Raw genomic sequence first — 27,224 nt, 5'->3', positions numbered from 1 at the left:
TAGAGTTCACACTATTATCACTGTCACTATTGTATTCATCATCTCTTAACACCTTTAAAGGCTTGTAAAGACTGTCTTCAGCAATCTCATAGGAGTCATGAGAGTCACTATTTTCTTTGACTTCCAATATTTTCACATGCCTTCCAACTCATGTGGTGGTAGTGAAACTAGTCTTTCCTTTGGTCTGTGGTGGAGTAGAGGTGAACTTAATAGGCTGAGTATAGGGTTTATTGGGCTGTGATGGAGTTTTAATGGGGTGAAGTGATTTTTTAATGGGTTGAGATGATGGTCTAGTGGAATTAGTGGGTAGCTTAGTGGGTTGACTTGGTAGCTTAGTGGGATAGGTAGGCAATTTAGTAGGCTGAGTAGGCAATTTAGTGGCTTGAGAGGGTAATCTAGTAACCTCAGATGATGCCTTAGAGGATTGAGAGCATGCTTTTAGATGAGAAGGTATCTTAGTGGGCTGAGAGTGTTGTATCTTGGTTTGGGATGGCTTCTTTTTTACCATATCTTCTTCCTTCTTGTCAACAACAAATAGCTCTGAAACACCATACTCGAAATACAGGTTGATCAAATTGAAGTTCCTCCTACAATTCTTGACCATTGCAATCAAATCATCATCTGTGGCCAGCCTTTTCAACCCGAATTCAAGAAGAACTCCAGGAGCTTTTCACCAACATTCTCTAGCCTCAGCATAACCCAATTCCTTAAAGTAACCCTTCACAAAGAACACATCAAGTGTGTCGCCGTTAACTCCGATTAACACCTCTGTGTGATCGGGCTCATAGTGCAGTGATCCACCATGATTCTTCTTAAACTTTTCACCATAGTGAAATATAAATGTCATAGGAGGACCTTCTATCTACAAAAAATAAATATCAAATAACATTTATCAACAGCAAAATATGCAACAAACTCAGAGTAGGAACTACATGTAAACCCACAATAAACAACATGCTCATAATCATAACGAACCCTCGACTAAGACCAAACACTAAAATATTCCCAACATAATAACCATGAAACTTATCACAGAAACCTCATAGAGAATATGTTATTCCTAATATCATACATTCGCTAACAACATCAATATAAAAATATATCGAAAACTCTAAATCCTAGTCTAACTCAATGGTTCTTACAACTACATCAACATAAAATGACACACACCAATACTGTAAAATCAACAAAAATTGACAAAAAAAATTTAAATCTTTATCTATGGCAGTTACTATTCCTTCCTCCAAGAGCATAAGTTCTCCGCGAACTCCTCCAACTTTACACTCTAGTAGCGCGAACCCTTCTGCAAATGTCGCTTCACAAAATCTGTTGTGAAGTAAATAGAGAAGTTCAAATTATAGGCAAGTGTCTTAGGGCAAAACATCAAAGAGTATAGAGGAGATGAAGAATTTTGGAGTGAAACATGAAAAGGGTTGTTATGAGAGAAGATGATGGAAAGAAATGTTTGAATATCTCATTCTGGACCTCAAACGATGTCGTTTGATGGTTTTAGGGGAAGAAATCGAAGCTACGTTGTTTTGGATTGTGTCACATTGTAAGTTAACATTCCAGCTCAGCGAATTTTAACCACCTTATCAATCGAAATGACGGAAAAATAAACTCCACCAACGCAAGTATTATTTAGAGACTTTTTTTATTAATTTTATCTTTTGGAGGTCAAAATGAAGATCTAATAATTTTTTAGAGATAATTTTAATTATTAATTCATTATTATATATGTTCTTAAGATATAAATTAGTTAAATCAAAGAGAGAGAGAGAGAGAGATAGTTTTGGGAAACACGCGCAGGGTGGTGAGAGTGAGGTAATGAGAAAGGGTCATAAATACGAGGTACAGCGTAGGAAGGCCATTGGTCGCTTGGAGAACGAAAGAGGCAAAGGTGGCCCTCTTCCCGTACTCTTGGATTGGACTTTTCTGGAAAGAGTTTCCTTTTACTACTATTATTCCCATTTCCTTTTCTGATGCCAAAACCTACCCCAAACTCTTAACACATTTCCATTTCCCTTTCCCATTTTCCACTGTGCTCTCTATCTAGTACACTCACAATTACAAATCATTCATCTCTATTCCCCAAAATACCCTCCTCCGCCACCCCAAATTACTTTCCCACTTGGGTACGCCCACAGGGTAAAACTTAGTCATGATCCTAAAAAGATAAAAATGCTTGGAGGCGTGGATGCGACGAGAGTTGAGGACCTTTGTGATTACTTGCGTTTAAGTTATTTATTATTTATTGCATAGAAATCATTAACGATTGATTACAAGCTAACAAAAGCTAGTTTTGGGTAATTATCTATCTTTGGCACTGCTTGCGCTGTCTATTTCCATTACTGGGCAATTTGCTTTGGGGAGAGAGAGAGAGAGAGACGCACTCCCCCTCAGATGCTTTTCGATTTGGTTAACGTGGGAAAGTTGTTTAAGAAAGAGATGGTTCTTTCTTTCCCAATTTCCGCCACTCATTTAATTCTCTCTCAATCTCGGTAACAAGGTAAACACAACTTAAATAAATACATGAGAATATAGATTTTAGTTATGACTGAATCATTGGCATCTCCCTCTTGGCTTTAATAATTTGGTTTAACTCCACTAGAGTTTTATGAAAAAAATTAAAGAGTTATTTCGGGTAGAAATTTTGTTGTTCATAAAACTTGAATTCAAAATAGTAAATTAAAATATCAAAATACGTATTTTTACAATTTAATAATATAAGTAATTTTTATCCATAATTTTGTCAGATTAATTTAAGGATGTTTTATTTAACTTTTTCTCAGTTATACTTTATTCAATTATTATTGTGAATCTAACATATGCACTTCACATTTAAGATGAGAATATATAAAATTAATATTTTTTTATTACAAATATAAAGTTAACTCAGCTTTAAAATTATTTGTGGGACAACAAAATAATTCCAGTCTTAACTGTATCTATGTTTCTTATTTTAAAAATAAAATCTAAATAAAGATTATTAGTCACACTAATATACTTTAAAAAAGTTTAATTTTAATATATTAATATTATATTATTTTTATAAATAATTATTCAGGCTATCAAAAATATATAATTGAATATACTTAGAAAACTGTATTATACTAAAATACATAAAAATTAAATTAAGAAAAAAGGACATTGAATTGAAGAGAGTGAAATTATGTGTGCATTGAAAAGAGAAGGAAGCGGGTAGAGAGAGGAGAGAGGAGTGAGGAGTGAGAAGAAAGGCATCGTGTGTATGTAAGAGTGTTAAGGGAGAAGGGTGAGATGCTTTCGGCTAAGCTTGCTCAAACTGGCCTCGTCTATGCTGTATTGGGCACTTGTGGAATACAAACATCATTCAACATCTCTTTTACTACATTTTTGCAACACCTACCCCTCCTCTCTCTCTCTCTCTAACTCGTCCTAGGTTTTGATTTTCTTCTGTGAATTTTTCCTACTACACACTCAAACCTTTCCGTCCACAACCTCCTCCTCCTTTTTTCTTCTTCTCACATACTCTCTCTCTGTGTATATATATTATTTTATTCCAATCAAGAGAGAAAAAGCACAATACGCACCCCGAGACACACTCACACAGAGTTTAACCTTCCTCTGCAGCACTGCAGGCCAACCCAAATTAACTTTTTATTTTCAAAAAAAAAAAATATTAACCAAGAGAGAGAGAGAGCGTTTATTTTTTTAATTATTATTCCTGATGTGAGAGTGGGAAATAATAATAAAAAAAATCTGTTACTTACTGGTTTCTCTTCTCTTTCTCTTCTCTTTTCAATAAGGCCTGTAACTATAACTGTAACTGCAGCTGAAGGGGAGAGAAAGAGATCAGAGAGAAAAAAGAATGTGGGATCTCAATGACTCACCCGATCGGAGGAGAAAGGTTGAGGAATCCGAAGAAGGTTGCTCTTCTCTCAAGAACTCCATAGACGGAGACGACGATAACAACAACAACAACAATAATAATCATAATAAAATTAGATATAATTTACATATGAAGAGCAACAGCCGACATGAAGAAGAGTAGAAGAAGCAAGATATTCGGGTTCTCAGTAACCCACGGTGATGATGATGAAGAAGATGAAGATGAAGATTCCATGGATAGTGAGAACCACAGCCAGGTAGTGACTCGGCAGTTTTTCCCCATGGAGGAGGCTGATATAGCCGCCGCATCATCACCGGCTGGAAGCGGCGGTGACGGTGACGGCGACGGCGACGGAGGTGGCTCTACTTTCCCTCGTGCCCACTGGGTAGGCGTGAAATTTTGCCAATCAGAAACACTTGGTGCTGGAAAATCATCACTGGAAGCTTCTCAACCCATGAAAAAAAGTCGCCGAGGACCACGGTCAAGAAGCTCACAGTACAGAGGAGTCACTTTTTACAGAAGAACCGGTCGATGGGAGTCTCATATTTGGTTAGTCCATTTATTCTTGGAATTCAAGGTTTCTTTTTTTTTTTTTTTGAAAGAAAGAAAGAGCTCAACACTTATAGGGAAACTTATTGCAATTGAAGTTTTATTTTATTTTTTTTAATTTACGTTTTGTGTCCTTGGATGATGCAGGGACTGTGGAAAACAAGTGTATCTGGGTAAGTTGTTATATGTATGTTAATGATTATGTGCATTATTTTGTGTGGGGATAGTTATAAGTGGCTAAAACATGTGTGGAATTTCGTTTTTTTTTTCTTCTTTTGTGGGTGTATTTGGTAGAAGAAGAAGAGAGACAAACAAGAGTGTACATACATGTTTTTATTATTTGTGTGTAGTGGGGGAAATTTTCTCTTGTGATGACTGACGAGATGGTTTTTGTCTGGGTAAAATTTGTCTAGGTGGATTTGACACTGCACATGCAGCTGCTCGGTGAGAACTTTAATTTCAACAGAATCCAATCAAATATCAAATATATAATATATAAATAATAAATAATAAACGTTTTATTTTTCTTTCTTTCTTTCTGGGAAATTTTGAGTCTCAAGGGATTTTCCTTTTTTTTTCTTTTTTAATTTCTATATGGCCAGTGCATACGATAGAGCAGCGATTAAGTTCCGAGGAGTGGAGGCAGACATAAACTTTAACATTGAAGACTACGACACCTTATCTTCTATATATACCATTATAATAATATTTTTTTGTTAATTTTACATTAATCTGGATTTGAATGCGGTGTGTGTTTTAAACAGATGAGCAATCTGACTAAGGAAGAGTTTGTGCACGTTCTTCGCCGACAAAGCACTGGGTTTCCAAGAGGAAGCTCTAAATATAGAGGTGTAACTTTGCACAAATGCGGAAGATGGGAAGCTCGAATGGGACAATTTTTAGGGAAAAAGTATATATGATTCTTCATGCAGTTCTTAATTATTATATATGTATATAATATATTTGTCATGAAATAGAGTCTAAGCTTAGTAATAAATTTGATTTCACTAGGTACGTCTATCTGGGTTTGTTTGACACCGAGATTGAAGCTGCAAGGTATCTACTTTTCGTTGCCTTGTCAATTTGCTTATTTACTTTTTAACATTTCAATTACTAGATTGCCCATCTTCTAGGGTTTTAAATTTTTCTTGCACATTCTTTGTAGGGCCTATGATAAAGCAGCAATAAAATGCAACGGCAAAGAGGCCGTCACCAATTTTGATCCCAGCATCTACGAAAATGAGCTTAATTCCGGTGAGTAGTGTATGTTGACTGTAATAATAATTTCTAACTAATATTTTATATATACATAATTCGATTTTTTAATCAAAATAAAATTAGAATCTTGTTTTCAACCATAATTAGTATTTCTGTATGTTATTTTAAATATGGTGGCTATTTTTATAAAGACATTTTCAGTTTACAATATCATGTTCACATGAGAGAATGTGGATCTAGTTATACAAAAAAATAAATGGTCAGAGATAGTATTAGGTATTTATTTACTCTAATTTTTATTATTTTCATTAACATGTAATAATAATAATAATAATATATTATTGGGCAGTAGAACCCACAGGTAATGCTGCAGATCACAATCTAGATTTAAGTTTGGGCAATTCAAGTTTCAAATCTAGCAACAATAATCGAGCATTGGGAAATCACACCACAAATGTTCAAGATCATCACCAGCAGCTCATGCCATCTGAATCCAATTGGCGAAATGGTGCAAGCAAGCCTAAGGTTCATTAATTATAAGGTTTTCGTTAATAATTACTTGTTACTCGGCTCCAAATAATTCTCTATTTGGACAAAGTACTATGGTAAAGAAAACAATATATTGGAACAAAAATCTACATGCACACAAAAATACACAGATATTTCAATGTACTACTTTGTCTGAATAAACAATTATTTAAAAGCGCACATAATTGATTTACTTTGTCGAATTTCCTAATTTATTTGGTTTTTGAATATATTTTTAATCTAGCTGGTGAATATCCTACCAAAACCGTGTAATAGAAACATGGAAGCACATGGAGGAAGGGATTTGCACGGAGAGAGTGAAGCCTTGAGGATGCTGAGTCAAACCCACATCCATTCTACTACTTGTTCAGCATCTAATGAAACGCAAAGATATGGACCCTACAGGTCCCCAGGGGAGCCTCAAATGCTTCACAATTTTGCACATCTTCAACCACCAAATTTTTATGTGGGTACCTCTCCCATTAAATCTCCCTTTAGCTCATCATGCATCAAAATGGGTGAGACATAGATCAAGAACAACCACCCATTATCATCAACACATATAGTATACTATTATTCCTCAAATTTCATATATGTTCATTAGAATTGTGATTTATTATTTTTCTAAAGTTATTTCTCTTTTTATTTTCAATTTTTTTTATAAAAAATATTATGTGCACACCAAAAATCAGCCATGAAATGTTTGTATATAAATATATGTATAATTTAACTATTTTTAATGTATATTTTTTATTTCAATATATATTTTACACTCAATTATTTTGATATACTCTTAGTATGGCTATTTTTTATATCGAGCCTATTCACCTCTTTTGCTAATTGGTCGGGTGTGAAAATAATCTATTTATTAGTGAAGAGAAGTGAATAAGCTTGATGTCTACCAAAAAAGAAAAGGTACAATTATCATTTATGATTTAGCTGTTCATGATTGTTTTTAATCATATACACATAAGGCCAGATCTTTTCTGTACACAAAAAAAAAAAATCATATGCACAGTTGTATTATTTAGACAATTTGGAACAATTATGAGGATGATTAATATATATGTGTGTGGATTTTATACGTTTTCTTAATTTTTATTCGTATTTTTCTATAGTTATAAAGCTTTTTAACTAAAATTTCAAATTATTAACACTATTTACCCTTTTTTTTTGACAATTATTACCAATAAAAAATCGTTCGGTATAGAAAACTTTTAGTGGATGAAGAAAAAATAATAGCCTAACACATGATTGTTGATATATATTGAGTTATACACAGAAAGCAAGATGATTCTTTGCCCTTTATGTATATACTTATTTGACAAACTTTTTTTAACCTTGTTGCACATGTGAATAAGACTAATGAGTTCAGAATGAGTAACAAAATGAGTCATTCTATTATTTATTTATTTATTTACCCAAGTGCAGTTCTCCAGCAGCAGTAGTAATGGGGGTCGCATCGGGAATGATCTTTCATTATCAATGGCGGATCATCATCAACAACAGTTGCAACCAGGACCTCCACACCATTATTTGGCCACTGCTGCAGCATCATCAGGATTCCCACCACAGATTATTAGACCCTCTTCTCATCACCAAGGTTGGCTGCAGAAAAATGGCTTCCACACAATTATGAGACCCTCCTAACTCACTCCACTCTTACCCTTACCCTTCTTTACATATATGGAAAAAAAAAATGTAAATGTCATTTTTTATTTTGATTATTTGTTAGAAAGATGAAATGTTTCTTTTTAATTCCAAAGTTTTTAATGAGTTTCTGACTATTTAATTAACTGGTCTAAGCAGCTTTTGACACATTAGTAGATTTTTGTTTATAGAGGCCACTTAGACCCGTTAGTTAAATAGTTAGGGACCAATTAGAAATTTGTGAATTGTGAAAGGACGTCTTATCTTTGAAGCAAATCATCAAAGTGGAAAATGACATTTACTCAAAAAAAAAAAATTAAAAATTTTCCTGCCTCCCCATTTTATATTTTCTAATTAAAAATAATGATTATATAACATACATGCTCACTCTGCCCCTTAGTAACAAAATTATGTTCGGATGACGTAGTATTTTTCCAAACATACCATTGATGTCACTCACCAGAATTGGGAGAAGAAATGTGAATTTGCACTTCTTGTTGTGGGACCTACAATTTTATCCTAAGGTGATGATGATATATAGTGTGTTTAGAAAGGTTTGTCATCCAAACATTACATTTCTTTAAAATTTTCTTATTTTGGCATGTAAAGATGGAAGCAACACTATTGTTATGTCCAACCCAGACTCAGAACCCCTACTACTATATACAAGAACAAAAGCTTTTACTATTGAGGTGAAAGAAGCAGATAACACATGCAAGAAGGAAAAGTGACCCAAATTAGGAACTCAATGCAATGGTCTAATGGGTCTGGGTCAGTCAACTAACAAACGGACGAAAATCTTTAACTAGATATATATTATATTTTATATATTCTAAAATTTTCCGATCTTATATATATATAATTCCGATTTATTGCTTTTCAGCGTTATGGTATTTATGACAGCACCTATTCGTTTCTTAATTTGGGATATATTGCTATCACATATTCACATGGTTGTCAATTTGTTCCTCTTATATTATTTCTCTTTGGTTCGTGGGTGATTGGTCTTGGAAACTTTGCCAAAGAGAAATAAAAGATGCTAGCTACTATACCCACCCTCCTTATAAGGGTAAAATGCTTGATTGCTTCAATGATAATAAATAAATACATAAAAGCCAGAAAAATATTTTATTTTTTAATAGTTGTGTCGCATAGTAATTTGATTTAGTTGTTTATATATATCATAATGGTAAATTAAATAATAGGTCATTTTTTTTACGAGAAGGGTGAAGCTGAAGCTAGCAGGGGAGAAAAAATAAAAAAAATGTATTTTATTTATTTATTGGTGTCTTGGAAATATCATGGGATGGTGATGAATAGTCTCCATCAACGGCGTCCTTTGAATCAGTTCTCTCGGCCAAAAGCAGTCAGACAAAGCTATTATTACGAGAGGGACCTATCATTGTTCGTCTAAAGCCTCAAGAGGACACTGATGCAATGGAGTGTGAGAGAGAATAGGGTGCCACCAAAAGGGTATCAAATGGTCGTGAAGGTAGAGATCACAGGGGCATGGATTCTCTCCGGGGTTAACCCCTCATGTCAGAATTTTTTTTAACTTTTACGACAACAAAATTAAAAAGAAAAGCTTGTCAGTTTTTCAACTTTTACGAGTAAAAGTAACATATTATAACAATGTTAATTAAAAAGCAAACAATAGGTGTGTTGGTTGGTTCAACGGTTTCATTATTGTAGGTTTAAGATTTGGTAACACTTTATTAAGAGAAGGTTAGTGATAACTTTATCAAAAATAATTATAAAATATCTTATAATAATTTTTTTAGCTTTATAAAAGTACCTAATTAATATAGCTTATTTTTTCATTCGTTTGTGTTCTAGTATTAATATTTGGTGTAATTTTTAAAATAAAATTGTAACTTTTTAAGAAGCTATTTAAATGCTTATAGAAAAGTTAAAAAATGACTTATCACATAATAAAATATTTTTTTATCACAATTTTTTTAAAATAAGTACTTTTAAAACTAAAAAAATAAATAAATAATAACTTATTTATAAACTATTTTTAATATAAATATTTATTATTTAAACTATTTTTTTAAAAAAACTTAATTAAACTATTTTTCTAAATTGGACCTAAAAAGAGTATCTACATGTAGATTTGAGAAGAGAAAAACCCAGCTTAGAGAGACTTAGAGTAATCAATCATAACACATCATGTGACAAGTTATTACCAAAAAATAAAATATTTATATTTTTTACAATAATTATATTGAAATATTACCATTTTAATGTTAGGGTTTTTTATTTTAATAAATAAATTAATTATAATAATTACTAAAATAAATAATTTAAAAAGTATTTACTGAAATAAATATTCCTTTCTTATCCCATTTATACTGTAAACGAGATAATTTTTCATGTAGTGTAAACGAGATAATTTTTCATGTATATTGTTTACCGTATAAACGAAATAAGACAGGTGAACGCGAAATTATCTCATTTACAGTGTATGTAAATGAGATAAGACAAAGATATTTATTTTGGTAAATATTTTTTAAATTATTTATTTCAATAATTATTATAATTAATCTATTTATTAAAATAAAAAATCCTTTAATGTTATCGTTTTTATACTCATTGATTCTATAAATACTATTTACACATTTTTATTATCATAACTTCTTTCAATTTTTTTTTAATTTTCTTTTAAATTTTTTCCATTTATACTTCTACTAATAAATTTTTTTTAAAATCTAAAGAATAAATTACCATTTGTACACATGATAAATGAAAACGCTGACATTTATACCCATGATAGCCTGAAACTAAAGTTATACCCATGATAGATACTCTCCGTGTGACAAAAATGCCCTGACTTTGATCTGAGCTTGGTTCGTGGGAATCCGATCCTAGGTGGCACTCCAAACCCCTAAATCCATATCTTAGTTGTCCATCTTAGGGTATTCCAAATCTCCATGGCCGCCAGATCCAGAAGACCTTCAACAACATCAAGATCACCATCCTCTGCGGTTTCGTCACCATCCTTGTCCTTTGCGGCACCATCAGCATCAACCTCTCCTCCTCCAACGCTGATGCCGTCAACCAGAGCCTCATCGAAGAAACCAACTACATCCTCGCTGAGATCCGCTCCGACTCCGACCCCGACAACAACGACACCCCTTTCAGTCCCAACGCCGCCGCCTTCTCCCTAGGCCCCAAGATCTCTGATTGGGATCAACAACGCCAACAATGGCTCTAGCAAAACCTTGAATACCCTAATTTCGTGAGAGGTAAAGCTCGAATCTTACTCCTCACTGGTTCACCTCCAAAACCCTGTGACAACCATCTTTGGATTCTCCATTCTGCCGTAACGAAAACTTGGCGACAGCACCAAAAGATCAAACCTTTCCTAGTTGTATTTTTTGAAGACCTTCTCTCCTTCCCTAATCATATCCCCTCTTCCCTCGAACTCTTTCGCTGTTGAGTCCAGCACCGTCGAACCTCCTCCGCATAAACTCTAATCTAGGTCCCAATCGAGAAGGCAAAGAGATAACGAGGCACCGCCTGCTCCATCACAAACTTCTCCACCATACGGTCTTGGCTGCACCAGTTCAAGTTTAATGAGGCGAGGACAGAAGCGTTATCGTCACGCGGAGGGTGTTGTCATCTCGCAGTTTACAGCCATGACTGCGGAGAGCTCGGAAGGGATGCTGAGGATGGAAGAGTAACAAATCATTTAGGCAGAAATATTGTGGGAGAAAAAGATAGAGCATGTATGGATGGCTTGGCACTGAGTGTAGAGGTAAGGGTGGGTTTTGTTGCAGATTTGTGGAGGAAAGAACTGTTGGAGTGTGAAGAGGAAGGGTAGGTGGAGAAGGTGAGGATGAAGGAAGAGTGGTTGAAAAGCATGAGAGTGAGGAGTGTGTCTTTGATAGGGAGAAGACGATTGGTTCGTCGGCGTGAAGGACGGAGTGGATGGTGAGGGAGCGAGTGTTGAGGAAGAAGGAGCTAGAGTGGGGTTTGGAGAGTGAAGAGTGCGGAGGCGTGAATGGTGAAGAAGGGAAAGTCGAAGTGCAGAGTTAAAGCTGTGTGAGTTATGGTTAGCTGTGTGTGTGGGGTTGAAGATAAGGGAGGGGGTGCCACTTAGGATCGGATTCCCACAAACCAAGCTCAGATCCAAGTCAGGGCACTTTTGTCACACGGAGGGCATCTATCATGTGTATAACTTTAGTTTCAGGCTATCATGGGTACAAATGTCAGCGTTTTCATCTATCATAGGTACAAATGATCATTTATTCAAAATCTAAATCAGCAAATTTTTTTAATAACTTACCATTTTTTTTCAAAATCTAAATACCCAACAATATCACATTTAAACTCTCAAAAATTCAAATAAAAAATTTACACTACTGAATACATTTCAAAATTCAAATTCACAAAATTTTCATAATTTTAATTTTTCAAATTCTTTATAATAACAATTTCTTATTTTTTAACCACATAATCAAAATTAAAAAATACCACAATATCCATCCCCAAACATATTTAAACCCTCAATCAAAAATATAGTCTCAACATCCTTGTCATTTGAAACTCAATTTAGTGCATTGAAGCCTGACTTAGTTAATGTTAGTGGCTCTTCTAATCCATTAAATCAAAGTCCGATACGCTCTAGTCCAAAGTTACAATATTCATATTTTTCTAACTTTTGTGGATTAGATGCTATCAACCTCAATGATGATAAAATTGAAAATCGTAGATAAGATAGCATTCAATACTATAGTGTGAAGAGAATGTGATGTTGATTAGTGCATAGTTAAATGTTTTAATTGACCCTATAGTCGAGATCGACAAAAAAGACGAAGGAATCAGATCCACGACTACCGTGAAGAATTTAACCCAGGCATGAAAGGGAGGGGCGTAATTACATTCTAAGAAACTATGGTACAGGATCAACAAAAAAGTTGTATAATTTGCTGGTTGTTATGATTAAACTACGCAAAACATGAGTTGTTCGAACTTTGATGATATATAAGAGTTGACCTATAAACTCTATTCCAAATATTATGGCCAAAAAATTTTTTGAGAGACATTTGAATGTTTCGTTTAAAATAAAAATGAAAAAATCAACTACCAATACAAAATGGAGATTTAAAAAGAACCGAGGTTAGTGCAACTAGATCATACTCATCATCATCAAATTTAAAAATACCGTTGGATAAAGAAATTGGTGTAGACTCTCTCATTTGCTCTCAAAAATCAAAGAAGAGCAAGAGAAATGGTAAGTAAAAGGTACAAATATCTGAAGACTTTGATAAAAAAAAATCATTAGTAGTTAAGAAACTATCTTTTCATGCAAGATATTGCTAGGAAAAAGAAGTTACTGGATAGGAAAAATAAAAGAGAAGAGGAGAGGGAACATAGAAAAAAGATTATAATGGTCGAGAAAAAAGAGTTACAAATTCAAATGATAATGAAAGAACAAGATTTACAAATTTAGAGGTACATTAAAAAAATAGAGATAAATGCAAAAAGAAAAGGGAAATAGAGTGGATGACAAAGGAAGGAAAAAAATGAATATACAAATACTTAATGCTGACACCTTTACAATAAGTAAAAAATGACGAGCTCTTTATGAGATTGCATACGAAAAAATTATTGCAAAGAAGTTTACTTAATTATTGATTGTATTTCTACCGTTAAGTAGTATTTTTAGCATTATTTATTTAATTTTCATTATGTGTTTCCACTTGCAATGTACTATGTTTTATTTTATTTAGGGTATACTATGTTTTATTCAAATGAATCAATAATATTATGAACTAGCATTTATGAAAATAATTATCACTACTAAATATTTTCTAATTGTTATAAACAACCCATTAAAATTAGTCATTACAAATTAGTCATATTAAAACTAGCCGTTATGAACTAGTCATTATAAAAATAGACATTAGGAAGTAACTAATTGTTGCAGAGATTTATAAATATTAATTATTATTTATTTATAATTCATTTAGTTTCTCACCCAACAAGATTAGTAAACAATTCATTTCAATAAATAGTTAGAAATTTAACAATAAGAACTTTCATAATATGTTTGATGAAGTTTTGTATAGCAGAAGAAGTCAAGATAACGCATTTATAAATAATTGGATCAATAGATGTTTGTTCAATGATTAGAAGAAGACATCAAAAAAGTCCTTTGTCAGTTGCTGTAAGTAAATCAATAGAGATCGAAAAACATGACATGGTCACTTTTTTACAGATTATGTTGTAGAAGAGCGAGTGTATCATACTGAAATATTTTTATAAAAGTTTCGAATGAGAAAATATGTATTCATTCGGACAGTAGACGACTCTCAAATGTCTATCCATATTTTTAAATTCTAACCGAAGGTTTATACTACAGAAAAAAGAGGCTTGCCACTATTATAAAAATACATTACTGTGATGTAGATATTAACATATGAAGTAGCAACTAATACTGTTGATAACTATGTAAGTATAGACGAAAGCACCATAATTAAATACTTAAAAAAATTGTTGAAGATGTGATTTTGGTATTTGAGGTTGAATACTTGCAAAAATTAAATTCAAATAATGTACCACGCTTTTATGTCTATCCATATTATGACATCTACAAACCTTTGAATATGACATGTATCTTTTTGAATTTCTAATTTAAATAATGATATCAACATATTAGATTGTTCACCAATGTTTGATGATATTCTAAATAATCATATTGCAAAGATAAATTATACTATTAATAGTAATAATTATACTATAGAATACTATTTAAAAAATGATATTTATCTTGAATGGATTATATTTATAATTTGTCTAATCAATATCAAAACTACAAGAGAAGCACAAATTATTTTCGTAATACTATTCAGTTGCATCCACATGATGATTATAAAGCCACTCGACGTCATCTGTAATGTGCGTGAAAGTCACAATTAGGTCCATTTCAAGCATAACAGGGGAAAACTTCGATTTTTTTAAATATTTAATTGTCAGTTGGTGTAATACGTGATTATGATGGGATTGTGTGTTTTATTGTGATATTAGAGACTAGCAGTAATTGCTCTTCGCAATTTGTAAGCAACAGTAAAAAGACAAAAAAATAGCAGAAAAAAATAGAAGGGACGACTAGAAGTATAATCGGGGCAATTTGGTGCATGATCAGGGCAATTTGTGAGGGAGATAAAAAAATTTGAGCCTTAACGGCTATAAATCTCGAATTTTGTTATCTCCCTCGCAAATCGCCTCTATCATACATCAAATCGCTCCCACCATACTTCTAGTCGCCCCCTCCATTTTCTTCTTTTTTTTTTCCTTTTTTTTGTTTTCTTGTTGTTGTCTACAAATCGCAGAGAGCAATTTCAATTAGCCTCCAATATCATTCTAAAATACACAACTGCATTATAATCATGCATTATACTAAATATAATTTAATATTCAAAAAAATTAACCTAAAAGTTTGATAGTTTATTTTCTAGTAAAATTAGTCCTTATCATATGATCATGGTACAATATAAAAAGAAGATGCTTCAAAATATAAGAAGAATTTCAAATATTTTTGGAATATTTATATTTCAATAATTTTGGTTAATTTTAATTATAAAAAATAATATATAATATATTAAATAAAATCCATACTTAAACTTATTAAAATATTAGCGGCGAACTTCACTGACTTTTCGATAAATTTTACTACATCTACCCACTTAAAAATAATTATACACACGTTAGAAATAATAAGATAATATCCTTTTATAAATAAAAGTGTCATATATCTTTATGATACTTATAATAAAATTTTCTCATTTTTTAGGTGTGTTGTTGATTATTTATATATACTATAAAATTTTTTACACATACTCAACTATTTTTTATTTTTTTATTATGTTTATCCTTATTTTTCTATTTTATACCATATTTAAATATTTATTACGCTATAAAAAATATTAATAAGTATAATAAAATACCTACTTATTAATATTAATATTAGTAATATTCATTAATATTTTTTACTGTACTCGTTAATATATTTATGATCTAACAAATATTATTTATTTTAAATTTAATTAATACTAATGTACCAATATTAGCGAGTAGGTATTTTATTATACTCATTAATATTTTTATAATATAATAAATATTTTATGGTGTAAAATGAAAAAATATGAATAAACATAATAAAAAAAGAGAAATAAAAAATTATTGAGAATACGGTGTAAAGAATTTTATAGTATATGTCAATGATCAATAATACACGTAGAAGTGAGAAAAATTTATTATAAATATCTTATGGAAATAAATGACACTTGTATTTACAAAAATTATTATCTTATTATTTATAATGTGTGTTTAATTTTTTAGGTGGACGGATGTAAAAAAATTTGTCTAAAAATGAGGTGAACTTCGTCTAAAATATAAAGTTCGTTGAGGAGTTAAGCGAATTTCGTCCAAAATACTAAAGTTCGTTGAGTTTGGACGAACTTCTCCCAAAGATCTAAAAAAAAGTTTTGAATTCTAAAAAATAAAGATGAATTAATTTTTTTAGAATTATTTTTTTATTTTATTTAAAAAATTTCTAAAAAATATAGGTTTATTTTGGGATTTATATTCTCTAAATTTTAAATTTGTACTTTAGAAAATAAAATGTAATCTTCTACTCTTGAATGATTTCTCTCTTATATTTATTTTTGATTCCATCTATAAAATAAATAATAAAAAATCACATTTTACTCTCTTATATTTATTTTTAGTCTCACCTATTCAATAATTTCTTTTATTATAAGAGAAACTTTATCTATTTATCTTTTTATCAAAACATGAAACATGATAGATTTTATTATAAAGTTTCTTAAATAAAGATTTTTGTTATGTACTTATTTATTATCAAATTGCATGACTGAATTGTTTATTATATATAATATATTCATATATAATGTGGGATTATGTACTTTTTTGTGGAGGGAGTAATTAGCTAATGGATTGGTTGAGTTGGGTTCAATGATTCTAGACTTGTGAGTTTAGCAGGGAACAGCGTCTGACTCGTTAATGAATCAGATTCATTATTTTGTTGATAAACTTTGTTATCTTGTTCGCTGCAATGATAATGATAATACACTTTGATAACATAAACATCAATTTAAATAATCATATAATGGCATGTGTGTTTTTTTGGATGTTGCACTTGGTTCAATAGTAAATAAAATAGCATGCATGCTTTCATCATCACGAGCGTCATACTAGATATTTTTACGGGGAAGAAAAGTAGGCTGCAAATTGTAAATTAAATAATGGTCTTAATTTGTTGCAAGGGTTACAGCACATGAGTGCTCCTCATATATATATTTTTGGGAAAAGAATAAATAGAGTTTTGAGTTTTTTATTTGTAGGCATTTTATTTTTTTAGAATTAAAAAATACAAAATGATCTCTAACTGTTTAAAATGCATGACATATGGATTTTTTCATTTAATTTGTTTGGCCAAACTTTTAGGATTTAGATTAGGTGGCACTTATATAGTGTGTGGCGTGTCACCCAGATGTTGTTAATGGGACTGATGTGGTCTGTTATAGAAAGTTATGTGACATATTGGCCTTTATGTACTAAAAGGACGACATTTCAAAAAAATATTGTTCAATACTTCATCTCAGATATGTCAAGAATGTCCATGTCAGTCATAGACAATTACAGGAAGGCCTAACACTGACGTTTTTCCTCCAAAAAATACAACGCTTCATCTTTGTCGTATCGCCGTTGGTGTTCTGTGAAGCAGTTCCAGTGAAGTTTTGTTGTTGTAGTTCGTCCGCTATGAAGAATAGTAAGTACATTGTTGTTGAAACTTGTACTTCCGCCTTTTATTTGTTATACATGTCCTAAGATAAGATTTATAGGGACTATAAGTGAGGATAGTGGCTAATTAGTTGTGTGGGGTTAGTGAGGTTTAGGATAATGTTTAGTGAGATTTTGGATCATTGTTAATAATGTATGGTTTTGTGTTGTGTTGTATATTGAAAAATGTTGCAGATGGATGATGTATTTGGTGTTTTTGTGTTTCATCATGGAGACTACTTTTCAAAGGCACCTACCAATGAGTTAGTCTATCTTCTTAGTCAAGTTGAAAAGTTGCGACCCATGGACTTGGGTTTTGTCAAATTTGGAGATTTGATCACGCTGTGCAAAGGACTGGGATATCAATCATATAAGGAGGTTTACTGGTATGATCCGAAAAGCAAGGATATAGAGTCAGGGTTGCATGTACTGAGGGGGGATGCAGGGATCGACCAAATAGGACAAGCTAAGTTTAGGAACAAAGACATTGATGAGTTTTACCTTTTTTTTTTATCATCCTGTTGATAATCCTGAGATCGCAGATGGTGCTTGTGAGAAATATGAGGAGGTTGAGGAAGAAGTGGATCCAAATGAGTTGGAGATGTTGGATGACTCATCTATTGATCATGATAGTGATGACAGTATGGAAGATGAGCTGTATAAACCACTACTTCCTGGTTATGAAAGTGGGAGTGAGAGTGGTGAAGATGATAATGGGGGCAGTCGTGTTAGAGATGCCAAATGGAAGAGAAAACTAGTGTCTCCATTGCCGAGGAAACACATTGAACCCCAGGAAAAGCAAAAAAAAAAAAAAATCCACACATGTGTCTAAAAGGGAGAGGTTTAAAGCAAGAAGGGTGGGCTCAACTGAAAAAGATTCGTCAAAGATGAATGTACCTGCTAAACAGCCCAACACAAGTGGGTCTACAAGACAGCCCAATAGAGCTAGACCTGCCAGGGAGCTCAACATGAGACCAGTAATTACAGAGTATGTCAGTGATGTAGACACAAAAAATGGGAACATTATGTATGAGTATGAATTTGAGGATCTGCATACTCCTGTCTCATCGAAAGATGAAGGGAACAAACAACATTGGCATGAGTTTAATGAACAGTATAGCTTCGGAGAAGGGAGATTTGAGCTTGACATAAGATTTGCTACAATTAAGTGGTTCAAGGAGGTTGTTAAGGATTCGTTTATTGATGAGGGGAGGGAGTTGGTCTGGATAAAAAGTTACAGAAAAAGGGTTAGAGTTGCCTGCAAGGGTTAAGATTGTCCTTAGAGTGGCCATCTCTCATACAATAAATAGCTGCAGTGCTTCCAGGTGAAAACATATAGTAATGAGCATACATGATCAAGAGACCTATGAAGCAATGTAGCTGACCAACACTAGATCAACAAGAAGGTGGAGAAAAAGATGACCACCCATCCTCACATGGCCACACATGAAGCTATTGATTTCTTAAGAGAAGAGTTTGAACTTGTTATACACCCTAAGATGGTTTATAGAGCTATAATGAAACCCAAAAACAAGATTATGGACAATGAGGTAGAACAATATGGGAAGTTAAGGGATTACTTGATGGAGATACATAGAAGCAATCCAAGGCCTACTGCCTTGTGAGATGTTATTCCCATGCTACAGTCAGTCAGTCACCCCCTACCTTTGATAAAATGTATGTATGTTTCAATGCCTGCAAGTGTGGATTTAAGAGTGGATGAAGACCCTTGATTCATTTGGATGGAACAATTCTCAAGACCTATCATGGGACCAATTACTGTCTGTTGTGGCACAGGGTGCTAACAACTAATTTTATGTGATTGTCTTTACGGTGGCAAGATCTGAATTGAAGGAGTTATGAATGTGGCTTCTTACCCTTATACAAGAGGATATTAGAGATGTGCAATATCATGGTTGAAATTCTATGTCTGACCAACAAAAGGTTAGTACCTCAGTTTTTGTAGTTAATTTCATTTAGTTCATGAAATTTGATCATGTCACTTTCTGATTCAATTAATCGAATGAATGATTTGTTAGGGTCTATTGCCTGCATTGAAAGACATAATGCCGAATGCACCATTTTGGAATTGTGTCATGCACAAGTGGAAGAATTTTATCAAGCGATTCACGAACTTATACATTAGGAAAATTGTGTGGAATTGTGCAAGGTGTACCATTGTCCTTGAGTTCAAGGCAACCATGGATAAGCTAAAGGAAGTCAATAAGGATGCCTAGTCATACCTGATGAAATTTAACCCTGCAACATGGGTGAGAGCCTACTTCAACCATGGTCCGAAAGTTGACAACCTAACTAATAACATGTGCAATTCTTTCATTACAAGTACAGGTACAAGCCTATACTCACAATTTGCGAGGAATTGCGATACTATTCCATGAGGCGTATGGTTCAACACAAGAGATTAATAGAGTGCCATCATGGATAGCTTGCACCAGTTCAAGAAAAGAGGTTAAAGCGGCTTGTCAGACCAAGCAACAAATGGACTACAGAGTGGATTAATGATAACGAGCGCAAGTGTTTTGAGGTCACCTACAAGGGCTCTAAATTGGATGTAGATTTGATCAAGCATACATGCACTTGTAACAGGTGGCAACTAACTAGTCAGTGTGGATTTATATTTTCTTTATTATTGGTGTTATCATTACTGGAAATTTTTGGTATTATCCTTACTTTAATTTGTCTTTACTTTCTTGTTGGTATTATCATTACTTGAAATTGTATTTGGTGTTATCCTTACTTGAATTATTTTTATTTTGTTGTTGGGGTTTTTGTGAAAAAAGAATGACGTGCACTCATGCCATAGCTGCAATTAGGAAAAGACATGATAACCTTGAAGATTACGTGCATCCATGGTTATGCATGGAATCTCTGAAGAAGACTTATGAACACTTTATCCAGCCAATAACTAGTGAAGAGTTCTGAACAAGGACTGATCAAACTAGGCCTGCACCCAGCAACAATTAAGAGGCCAATTGGTCGTCCAAAGGTCCATAATAGGTAGAAAGAACCAGCAGAGGCTGTAATTGAAGGTGAAAGATTGAAGAGGACTTTTTATGTGACATGTAGCAAGTGTTGTAAAAAGAGACATAACTATAAGACATGCAAGGGTACGCATCGAATCCAAATTGAAAACCAAAGACAAAGGAACCAAAGAAGAATACCAATAAAAGCCTTTCACTTGTGGTTCTACCACTGTCCCAATCAGCCCCCAAGCAGAGGTACTTGACTACTTGAAAGATGTTTTTGTCCCCTCGATAATAAATTGAAGTATTTAGTTGTCTATTTTTACATTTTTAAAGGACTAAGTTGTATTTTTTCTAACTTTACTTGAGGACTTTAATGTCACATTTCATTTATGGCATCAACATAACATGGTGTTTCAGGGTGAAGAGCAAAATAGAGCTATATAAACTAACCATAACCATTCTAATTAGAACCCCACTAGCCAACCTTCTATTGAGGTAAACCATGAAAAAATGCATTTTTTTTTCAAAAAAATTTGTAGAACTTATCTTGAACTTACTGACTGTATATCTTAAGCAATTGCACATCCATTTACAGGCTAGCATAAATCCAAATGTGACCCAACAACCTGCTCCAAAAGTCCCATATGTGCCTGTTTCTGCAGTCCCTGCAAGGCAAGGCCAAGTACTATTCAAACCTCCAGCCCAAGTTCCAGCAAGGCCAGCCAACAGTACCTTAAGACCAAAGTAACCAATTAGGAAGAAGGTTGTTGGCAAACAATAACATATTCCAGCATCACAATAACCAAATGCAAGAGTTAGTAGAGGACCATCTAAGAAGACTTTGGTTGCAGCAAGCACTGGATCTCAAAGGATGTTTAAGTTTATTCCCACCCCAGGAGTCAACAATTTCAAGAAATGATGTAGTTATTTTAGGAAGTCAGTTGTAGTTGATGTGAAACTTGAGATTTACCTTTTTTTTTTGTCCGTTATGCATTCTAGTATCTTTTTGGCAAACTTTTGGTACTCAGGTGGTGACCTACTATGTTATGTTATGTTATTTTGTTAGGATTGTAATCCTTCAAACTGATCATATCTTATGGTTCAATGTTTAATGAACCAAATTATTTAATGAATTTCACATAGTTAGACCATCAACGAGATATTATATATAGCCATATAAACACATGATATTACAGCAACAAATATTATCATTCATCAAAACTCCAGCCATAGTTAATCACAACAACATTGCACAACTTCTCTAGTTATCTATTTTTCAAGACTTAATTACAACAACAGCAACACAAGTTACTAACAAACACACAAGAATAACCAATAAATTAGTTTTTTTCTTCCTCTCTAGATAAGCAAGCTTTCTCTCCAACTTAACTAGTCTTTGTTCTACTTTATTCTTGCACAAGTACTGCTCCATGTTGTTAATCTCATTGTCACAAATTGACTTTTATGTACCCCTATTTTTGCAACATGATCATCAAGCCAAACAAAGAACTTGCATTGGGATGGATTTTTCAACTGCAAGATTAAAAAGGAAATCAAAATTCAATTAAATACATGAACCTGCTTTAACCTTCACAGAACCATGTTACCTTGAAGAAGGGGCACCCAAGAAACAACTGGTTGGGGTTAGTTGGCGTTCTAGACTTGTGCAATATAGCACATTTGCACATCGGAGCAACGCCATCCATCTCATCTCCACCTTCCATGCAATGAATGTTAGACGGCAATCAAACTTGTTGCGTGCTCGAGAAGCCTCCTTTATTGGCCATAGAACAGAGCCCTAAACACAAAAATCCCTAACTATACAGCTGTAATAGCGTCTGGAACCAATTTGAAGAGTTAGGGCACCTCCAAGAACGTCGTCATTTTGGGAGCACAAGGACCTAGTTGTCCTCCAACGTTCTGTGTACATGACACATTGACACCGTAACAGATACATCACTCCGTAATGGACACATGGGCGCCACATTAGCCTTGTCTGTTTGACATTAGAGAGAAGATTGAATGGAAGGACCCATATGTTAGGCGTTTTGAATAGTCAGGGATCGTTTTGTATTTTTCAATCTTGAGGGAGTAAAATGTCTACGAATAAAAAGTTCAGAGACCTATTTATCCCTTTCCCCATGTTTTTAGTTTAGACTGTTGTTTTGTTTCAACTTTAAACAATGAAGTAAACGAAACCAATTATGCTTAAATAATATGTAGAAATATATATAATGCATATGCCAATATTTACAAGTAAAAACCAATTTTGACCTTCCATTTATTTGAAAAAGAATTTTTTTTCTATTTGATTTTTCTACTTTTCTCCCTAACACTTATCGCTTAAAATAAATAAATCAATAATATATTTTGATTTGAGTTTTTTAAAATTTATTATTATACATAGTTATTGTTTTTCCTTTTAAGAATCGAATACCTAAAATAAAAAATAATTTCAAAAGAAAACATTTAAAATATTTTACCAAACCATTTTACTGCTCCACACTCATAAACCTCTTCGTACATGGTTGTTGCATCATGAGAACATTAGAACTTGCAAAAACAATAAGGTGACGCTATTGTGGCAACTTCACTGAGATGAAGTGATGCGTGAGCATCTTATACCATTTTTCTAGTTATTTTTATATTATTTTTAGTTAGATTTTAGTTACTTTTACTTTATTTTAGTGCAAAAATCACCTTTGGATGCTACTTTGAGTTTTTCTTGTGTTTTTTTGATTTTAGGTGAAATTCGGAGCAGTTTGGAGAAGCCTAGAGTAAGAAAGAAAAATATTGGCAGCACCCTCCCTAGGCACTGAACGCCCACCTGGCGTTTGGTGCCAGCAGGGGACACAGGCCAGCAACATTATACTTTTCTCCTTGGCTTTCAATGCCCATTCCTGAAGTTGAATGCCAGCAGCAGCCCGTTTCACACCTCTTTGGGCCTCCAAGTAGATTTAGCACTTCTTAGTTTTAATTTATTTTTTTTGTAATTTTTATTTACAAATAATATCTTTTAGGTTTAGCAGTTATTATTAGGTTACTATTTAAGGAAAAAGATTAATTAGGTTTAGGACCTTCTTCCTTCGACACTTTCAGAACCCTGTTTTCTCTGTAAATTATGAGCAACTAAACCTCCTGGTTAAGGTTAGGAGCTTTATTTAGTTATATGGATTAAGATAATTATTCTTCCATTTTGATTTATGTTTGATTCAATTCTAAGGTGTTGATTTCGTTCTTAATCTTATGAACTGGGTGGAACGAGAGTTTGACCATTTTTTACATGAGTTATTGTGATTCTCGAGAGGGTTATCTCGCTTGAACTACAGCTTGAAAATACTCCTCCTAAATTGATAATTACATGAACTAATTGGGATATGTGACATATGATCCTGTTAGCTTTGGGTAATTAGGGTTTTTGTGACGTTAAACTAGTTTTCTGAACTTCACCTTCTGATCTGAATTGAGTGACCACGAGAATGGCATTTGATGAGGATTAGAGGAGATTAAATCACTAAGAGATTAGGCCAGGGTTTAGTCACTTATAGTTTTCCATATAATTAATAATTCATTATTAAAATAGTTGGTAAGACATTTTAATCCAGAAAAGTAAACATCTCCAAGACCTTAACTGTTTTCTCATCATTCTTTACACCAAACCCTTTAATTGCTTTCTTTATGCGTTTACAACAACACAACTCCTTTTACTGTATGCCTGACTAAGTCCAATAGGATGACTATTGCTTTCTCAGTCTAACAATCCTCGTGGGATCGACACTCACTCATCTGAGGTATTATTTGGATGACCCGGTGCTCTTGCCGATTAAGTTGTGCAAGTCCTAATTTCGCGCACCATGAGGCTAGTTCGGGGATGACATTAAGGTGACATAAATGAGGCAATATCGAGGACATGATGGTAATAAAGCGATAAATTTTGAGGTGTTAGACGACACTAAGTTTAAGTTAGGTTACTGTTAGCTCCACAATATTTCAGATTGAATATTTAAGATTAACAAATCAAAATATAATTTAATAATTTTGTAATGTACTATCTAATGTTTGCTCAAGTGTAAAATATATTCAGTAACTTTTTTCTCAAGTAATATAAATAAATTAGATGTCTTTTGAATTTGAAAAGTTCAAATAATAAAGAATATAACCTCAAAAGCTAAGCTGAACAAACAAGACTACTTCAAAAATAAGTAAGCTACCTAAGAAGCAACATATCATTAAATTTAAACGTGATCACCAAGTCAAACCATTTAAGGAAGCTTCTTCTCTCATCTGCAACAAGTACTCTATGAAGCTTCCATATATGGCAAAAGTCACTGACAAAAGCAAGAAGTATAATGTCCTTCGTTAACACTGAAGAAATATGAGGATAGCGACTAGAAAGGACTAAAACTCCAAAGTAGTCCCTGAGATTGGGCGAGTTACCTATAATCGACCTTGACTTTCAAAATTCCCTAACAGTATCCCGCACATTCAGCTCTGAGACCCATAGTTGCCTTGCGACCCTTTCTGGCGCACAGTCAGCAAATGGAGTAATGATCTGGCACCTCCCATGCCATGCTGGAGCCAGCAACGGCTAGCTGACGTGGCAAATCTTAATTTTCTACCCAATGTAGTCCTGTTCCCATTAAAATCCTAAAATCTAAGAATGATTATTATATGTAGTATCTCTTCTCCCTTCTCCTTCGTCCCGTGGTCCACTATTGTGATTTAACAGAGATTCCATTGATGCTCTGAAGCAATGTTTGGAGGTAAAAGGCAAGCCAGTGGGAACTCTATACGTTTAACAAGCAATGGATACAGGGCGAAGACCCAAAATCGTAGCAGGGTTACGCGTGTACCAGAATGGTGTGGTTGTGGCTACCCACCTCTGCTCCAGTGGTCTGGGACAAATTCCAACCCAAATAAGCCCTTTGTTTGGGTGCCCAAATTATAATGTTAGCTGTAATTATTGGTTTTTCCTGATTTTTCATTCGTTCCCCAACTTCTAATTTGGTTATTGAAACATTTGTTGATTGCAGACAATTGGCAAAAGATGGTGTGGTTTGTTTGTTTGGGCAGATGTTGGGTAAGAGGCTGTGCCTGCAAAATCAGAAAGTGTTAACTACAATGATGACCAGAAGATGACAGAAGGTTGGAGGTTGAAAAAATTAGAATCTGATGTTAGGAGTCAAAAGTTTGTGATCAAATTATTGTTTCTAGTTGTTTCTGTAATTCTGTTGTTTCTTACTAGTGGTATTTTGCAAACTTTGAACTCAATGTTGAGTAATGATACGATTGAGATCATAATGTGTAATATTTGCATGAATGAAAAAAAGTTGATCAACATCTAACTTTGTTAGCCAACCTTTTGGAGATATTAACTGTTTTTGTACCACTAAAGGTAATCTGGATATATAGCAATAGAAAAATATATTAATCATTTTAAATCAACAAAGTCATGAGTCATAAGTTTTGACTGTCTTACAAAGCCATAAGCAAGGTGCTGCTAACAAAATAAACATAACCATATGTCTGGTAACAAAGTAGTCATAAACACAAAGTGAACCTAACCGAACAAGCATGTTATACAAAATTACTTGCAAATTGTCTTTTACAAAATAACTCCCAACACAATTAGCATGTTATACAAAAGTCTTCAATTTTTCTTCCTAGGTGCCTTGAATCCCGGAGTGGGAATAAACTTGGGGATACTGCCAAGTCTTGCAGCTATTTTGGAGCTAGCACCTTGCATGGGATTAACTGGCGCATGGGCAGAAGTTGGCGAGTTAGATGATTTTCTCTTTGATGACAGCTTATCCGGTCTTGACTTGGTGATGGTACATACTTCAGCAGCCTACAAGAATTGTAGTATATCAGAGGATGCGCTTATAATTACATAACACTAAACAGTTTACAAGTTGTTATTAGATGAAAAATAAATTGATTACCTGCTGCGACTCCTCTGGTTCAGAGTAAATTGGTTGAGAAAGCTCAACTTCAACTGGTTGGACATTAGTGTTTGTAGAGTCAGCTCGAGCATCTTTACCAAGATTGGTGTCATCAGCAGCATTTGGATCATGTTCAGCATTTACCCCTCTTTGTGTGGCCCTTCTCCCCACAGTAGCTACATGTGAATGGTGCAAACTGCCTCTTCAGGTTTGTGTTGTCCTTGGTGGAAGTGGGTTTGGATTTCTTGTGGCCACCTTTTGCTTTATCTGTGTCCATCCCCTATTCCTCCCACAAAGCATAGGTCCACATCCCCATCTGAAACCTCCTCAACAAATGCATCATCCTCAATAGTAACTTGGTCTTTATCCTTAGCAAACACAACAGTATGAGCATGTTTAAATCTGATATCTTTTTTAAAAGTCTTAGCCTTACAAATATCATTATCATAATCATCGTCATTAAAAGAACTATCTTCGATCCTTGGCTGATACAAACTATCTTCGTCACTATCATATGAATCATAGGATAGTGCATCACCTCCCTCCTGTCGTGCTTGCATCACTGCCTTTCCCTTAGCAACACTCCTCGTACAAGGCCTAAAATTATAGGTGGTTGTTGTCATTTTCTTCTTGAGGGTGGATTTGGGTGTGGAGTTGGGTGTTGCT

At 33.6% G+C, this 27,224-nt stretch overlaps 1 protein-coding gene across 1 annotated transcript; it reads left to right on the top strand.

The window, feature by feature from the left end:
- The first annotated feature begins 3,176 nt into the window (after positions 1-3,176).
- On the top strand, positions 3,177-8,704 carry LOC107479668 (floral homeotic protein APETALA 2). The gene is given in 11 exon segments (XM_016099781.3): positions 3,177-4,029; positions 4,031-4,420; positions 4,568-4,593; positions 4,834-4,864; positions 5,023-5,097; positions 5,172-5,330; positions 5,432-5,476; positions 5,586-5,674; positions 5,988-6,163; positions 6,411-6,632; positions 7,598-8,704. Coding segments are annotated over 11 exon segments (1,611 nt in total). The 5' UTR covers positions 3,177-3,850; the 3' UTR covers positions 7,817-8,704.
- Positions 8,705-27,224: the final 18,520 nt, after the last annotated feature.

This window comes from Arachis duranensis, chromosome 1 (genome assembly GCF_000817695.3).
Source record: "Arachis duranensis cultivar V14167 chromosome 1, aradu.V14167.gnm2.J7QH, whole genome shotgun sequence".
Lineage (NCBI taxonomy): Eukaryota > Viridiplantae > Streptophyta > Magnoliopsida > Fabales > Fabaceae > Arachis > Arachis duranensis.
Note: the sequence above shows the minus strand (reverse complement) of the source record. Positions and strands in the feature narration are given on the sequence as shown.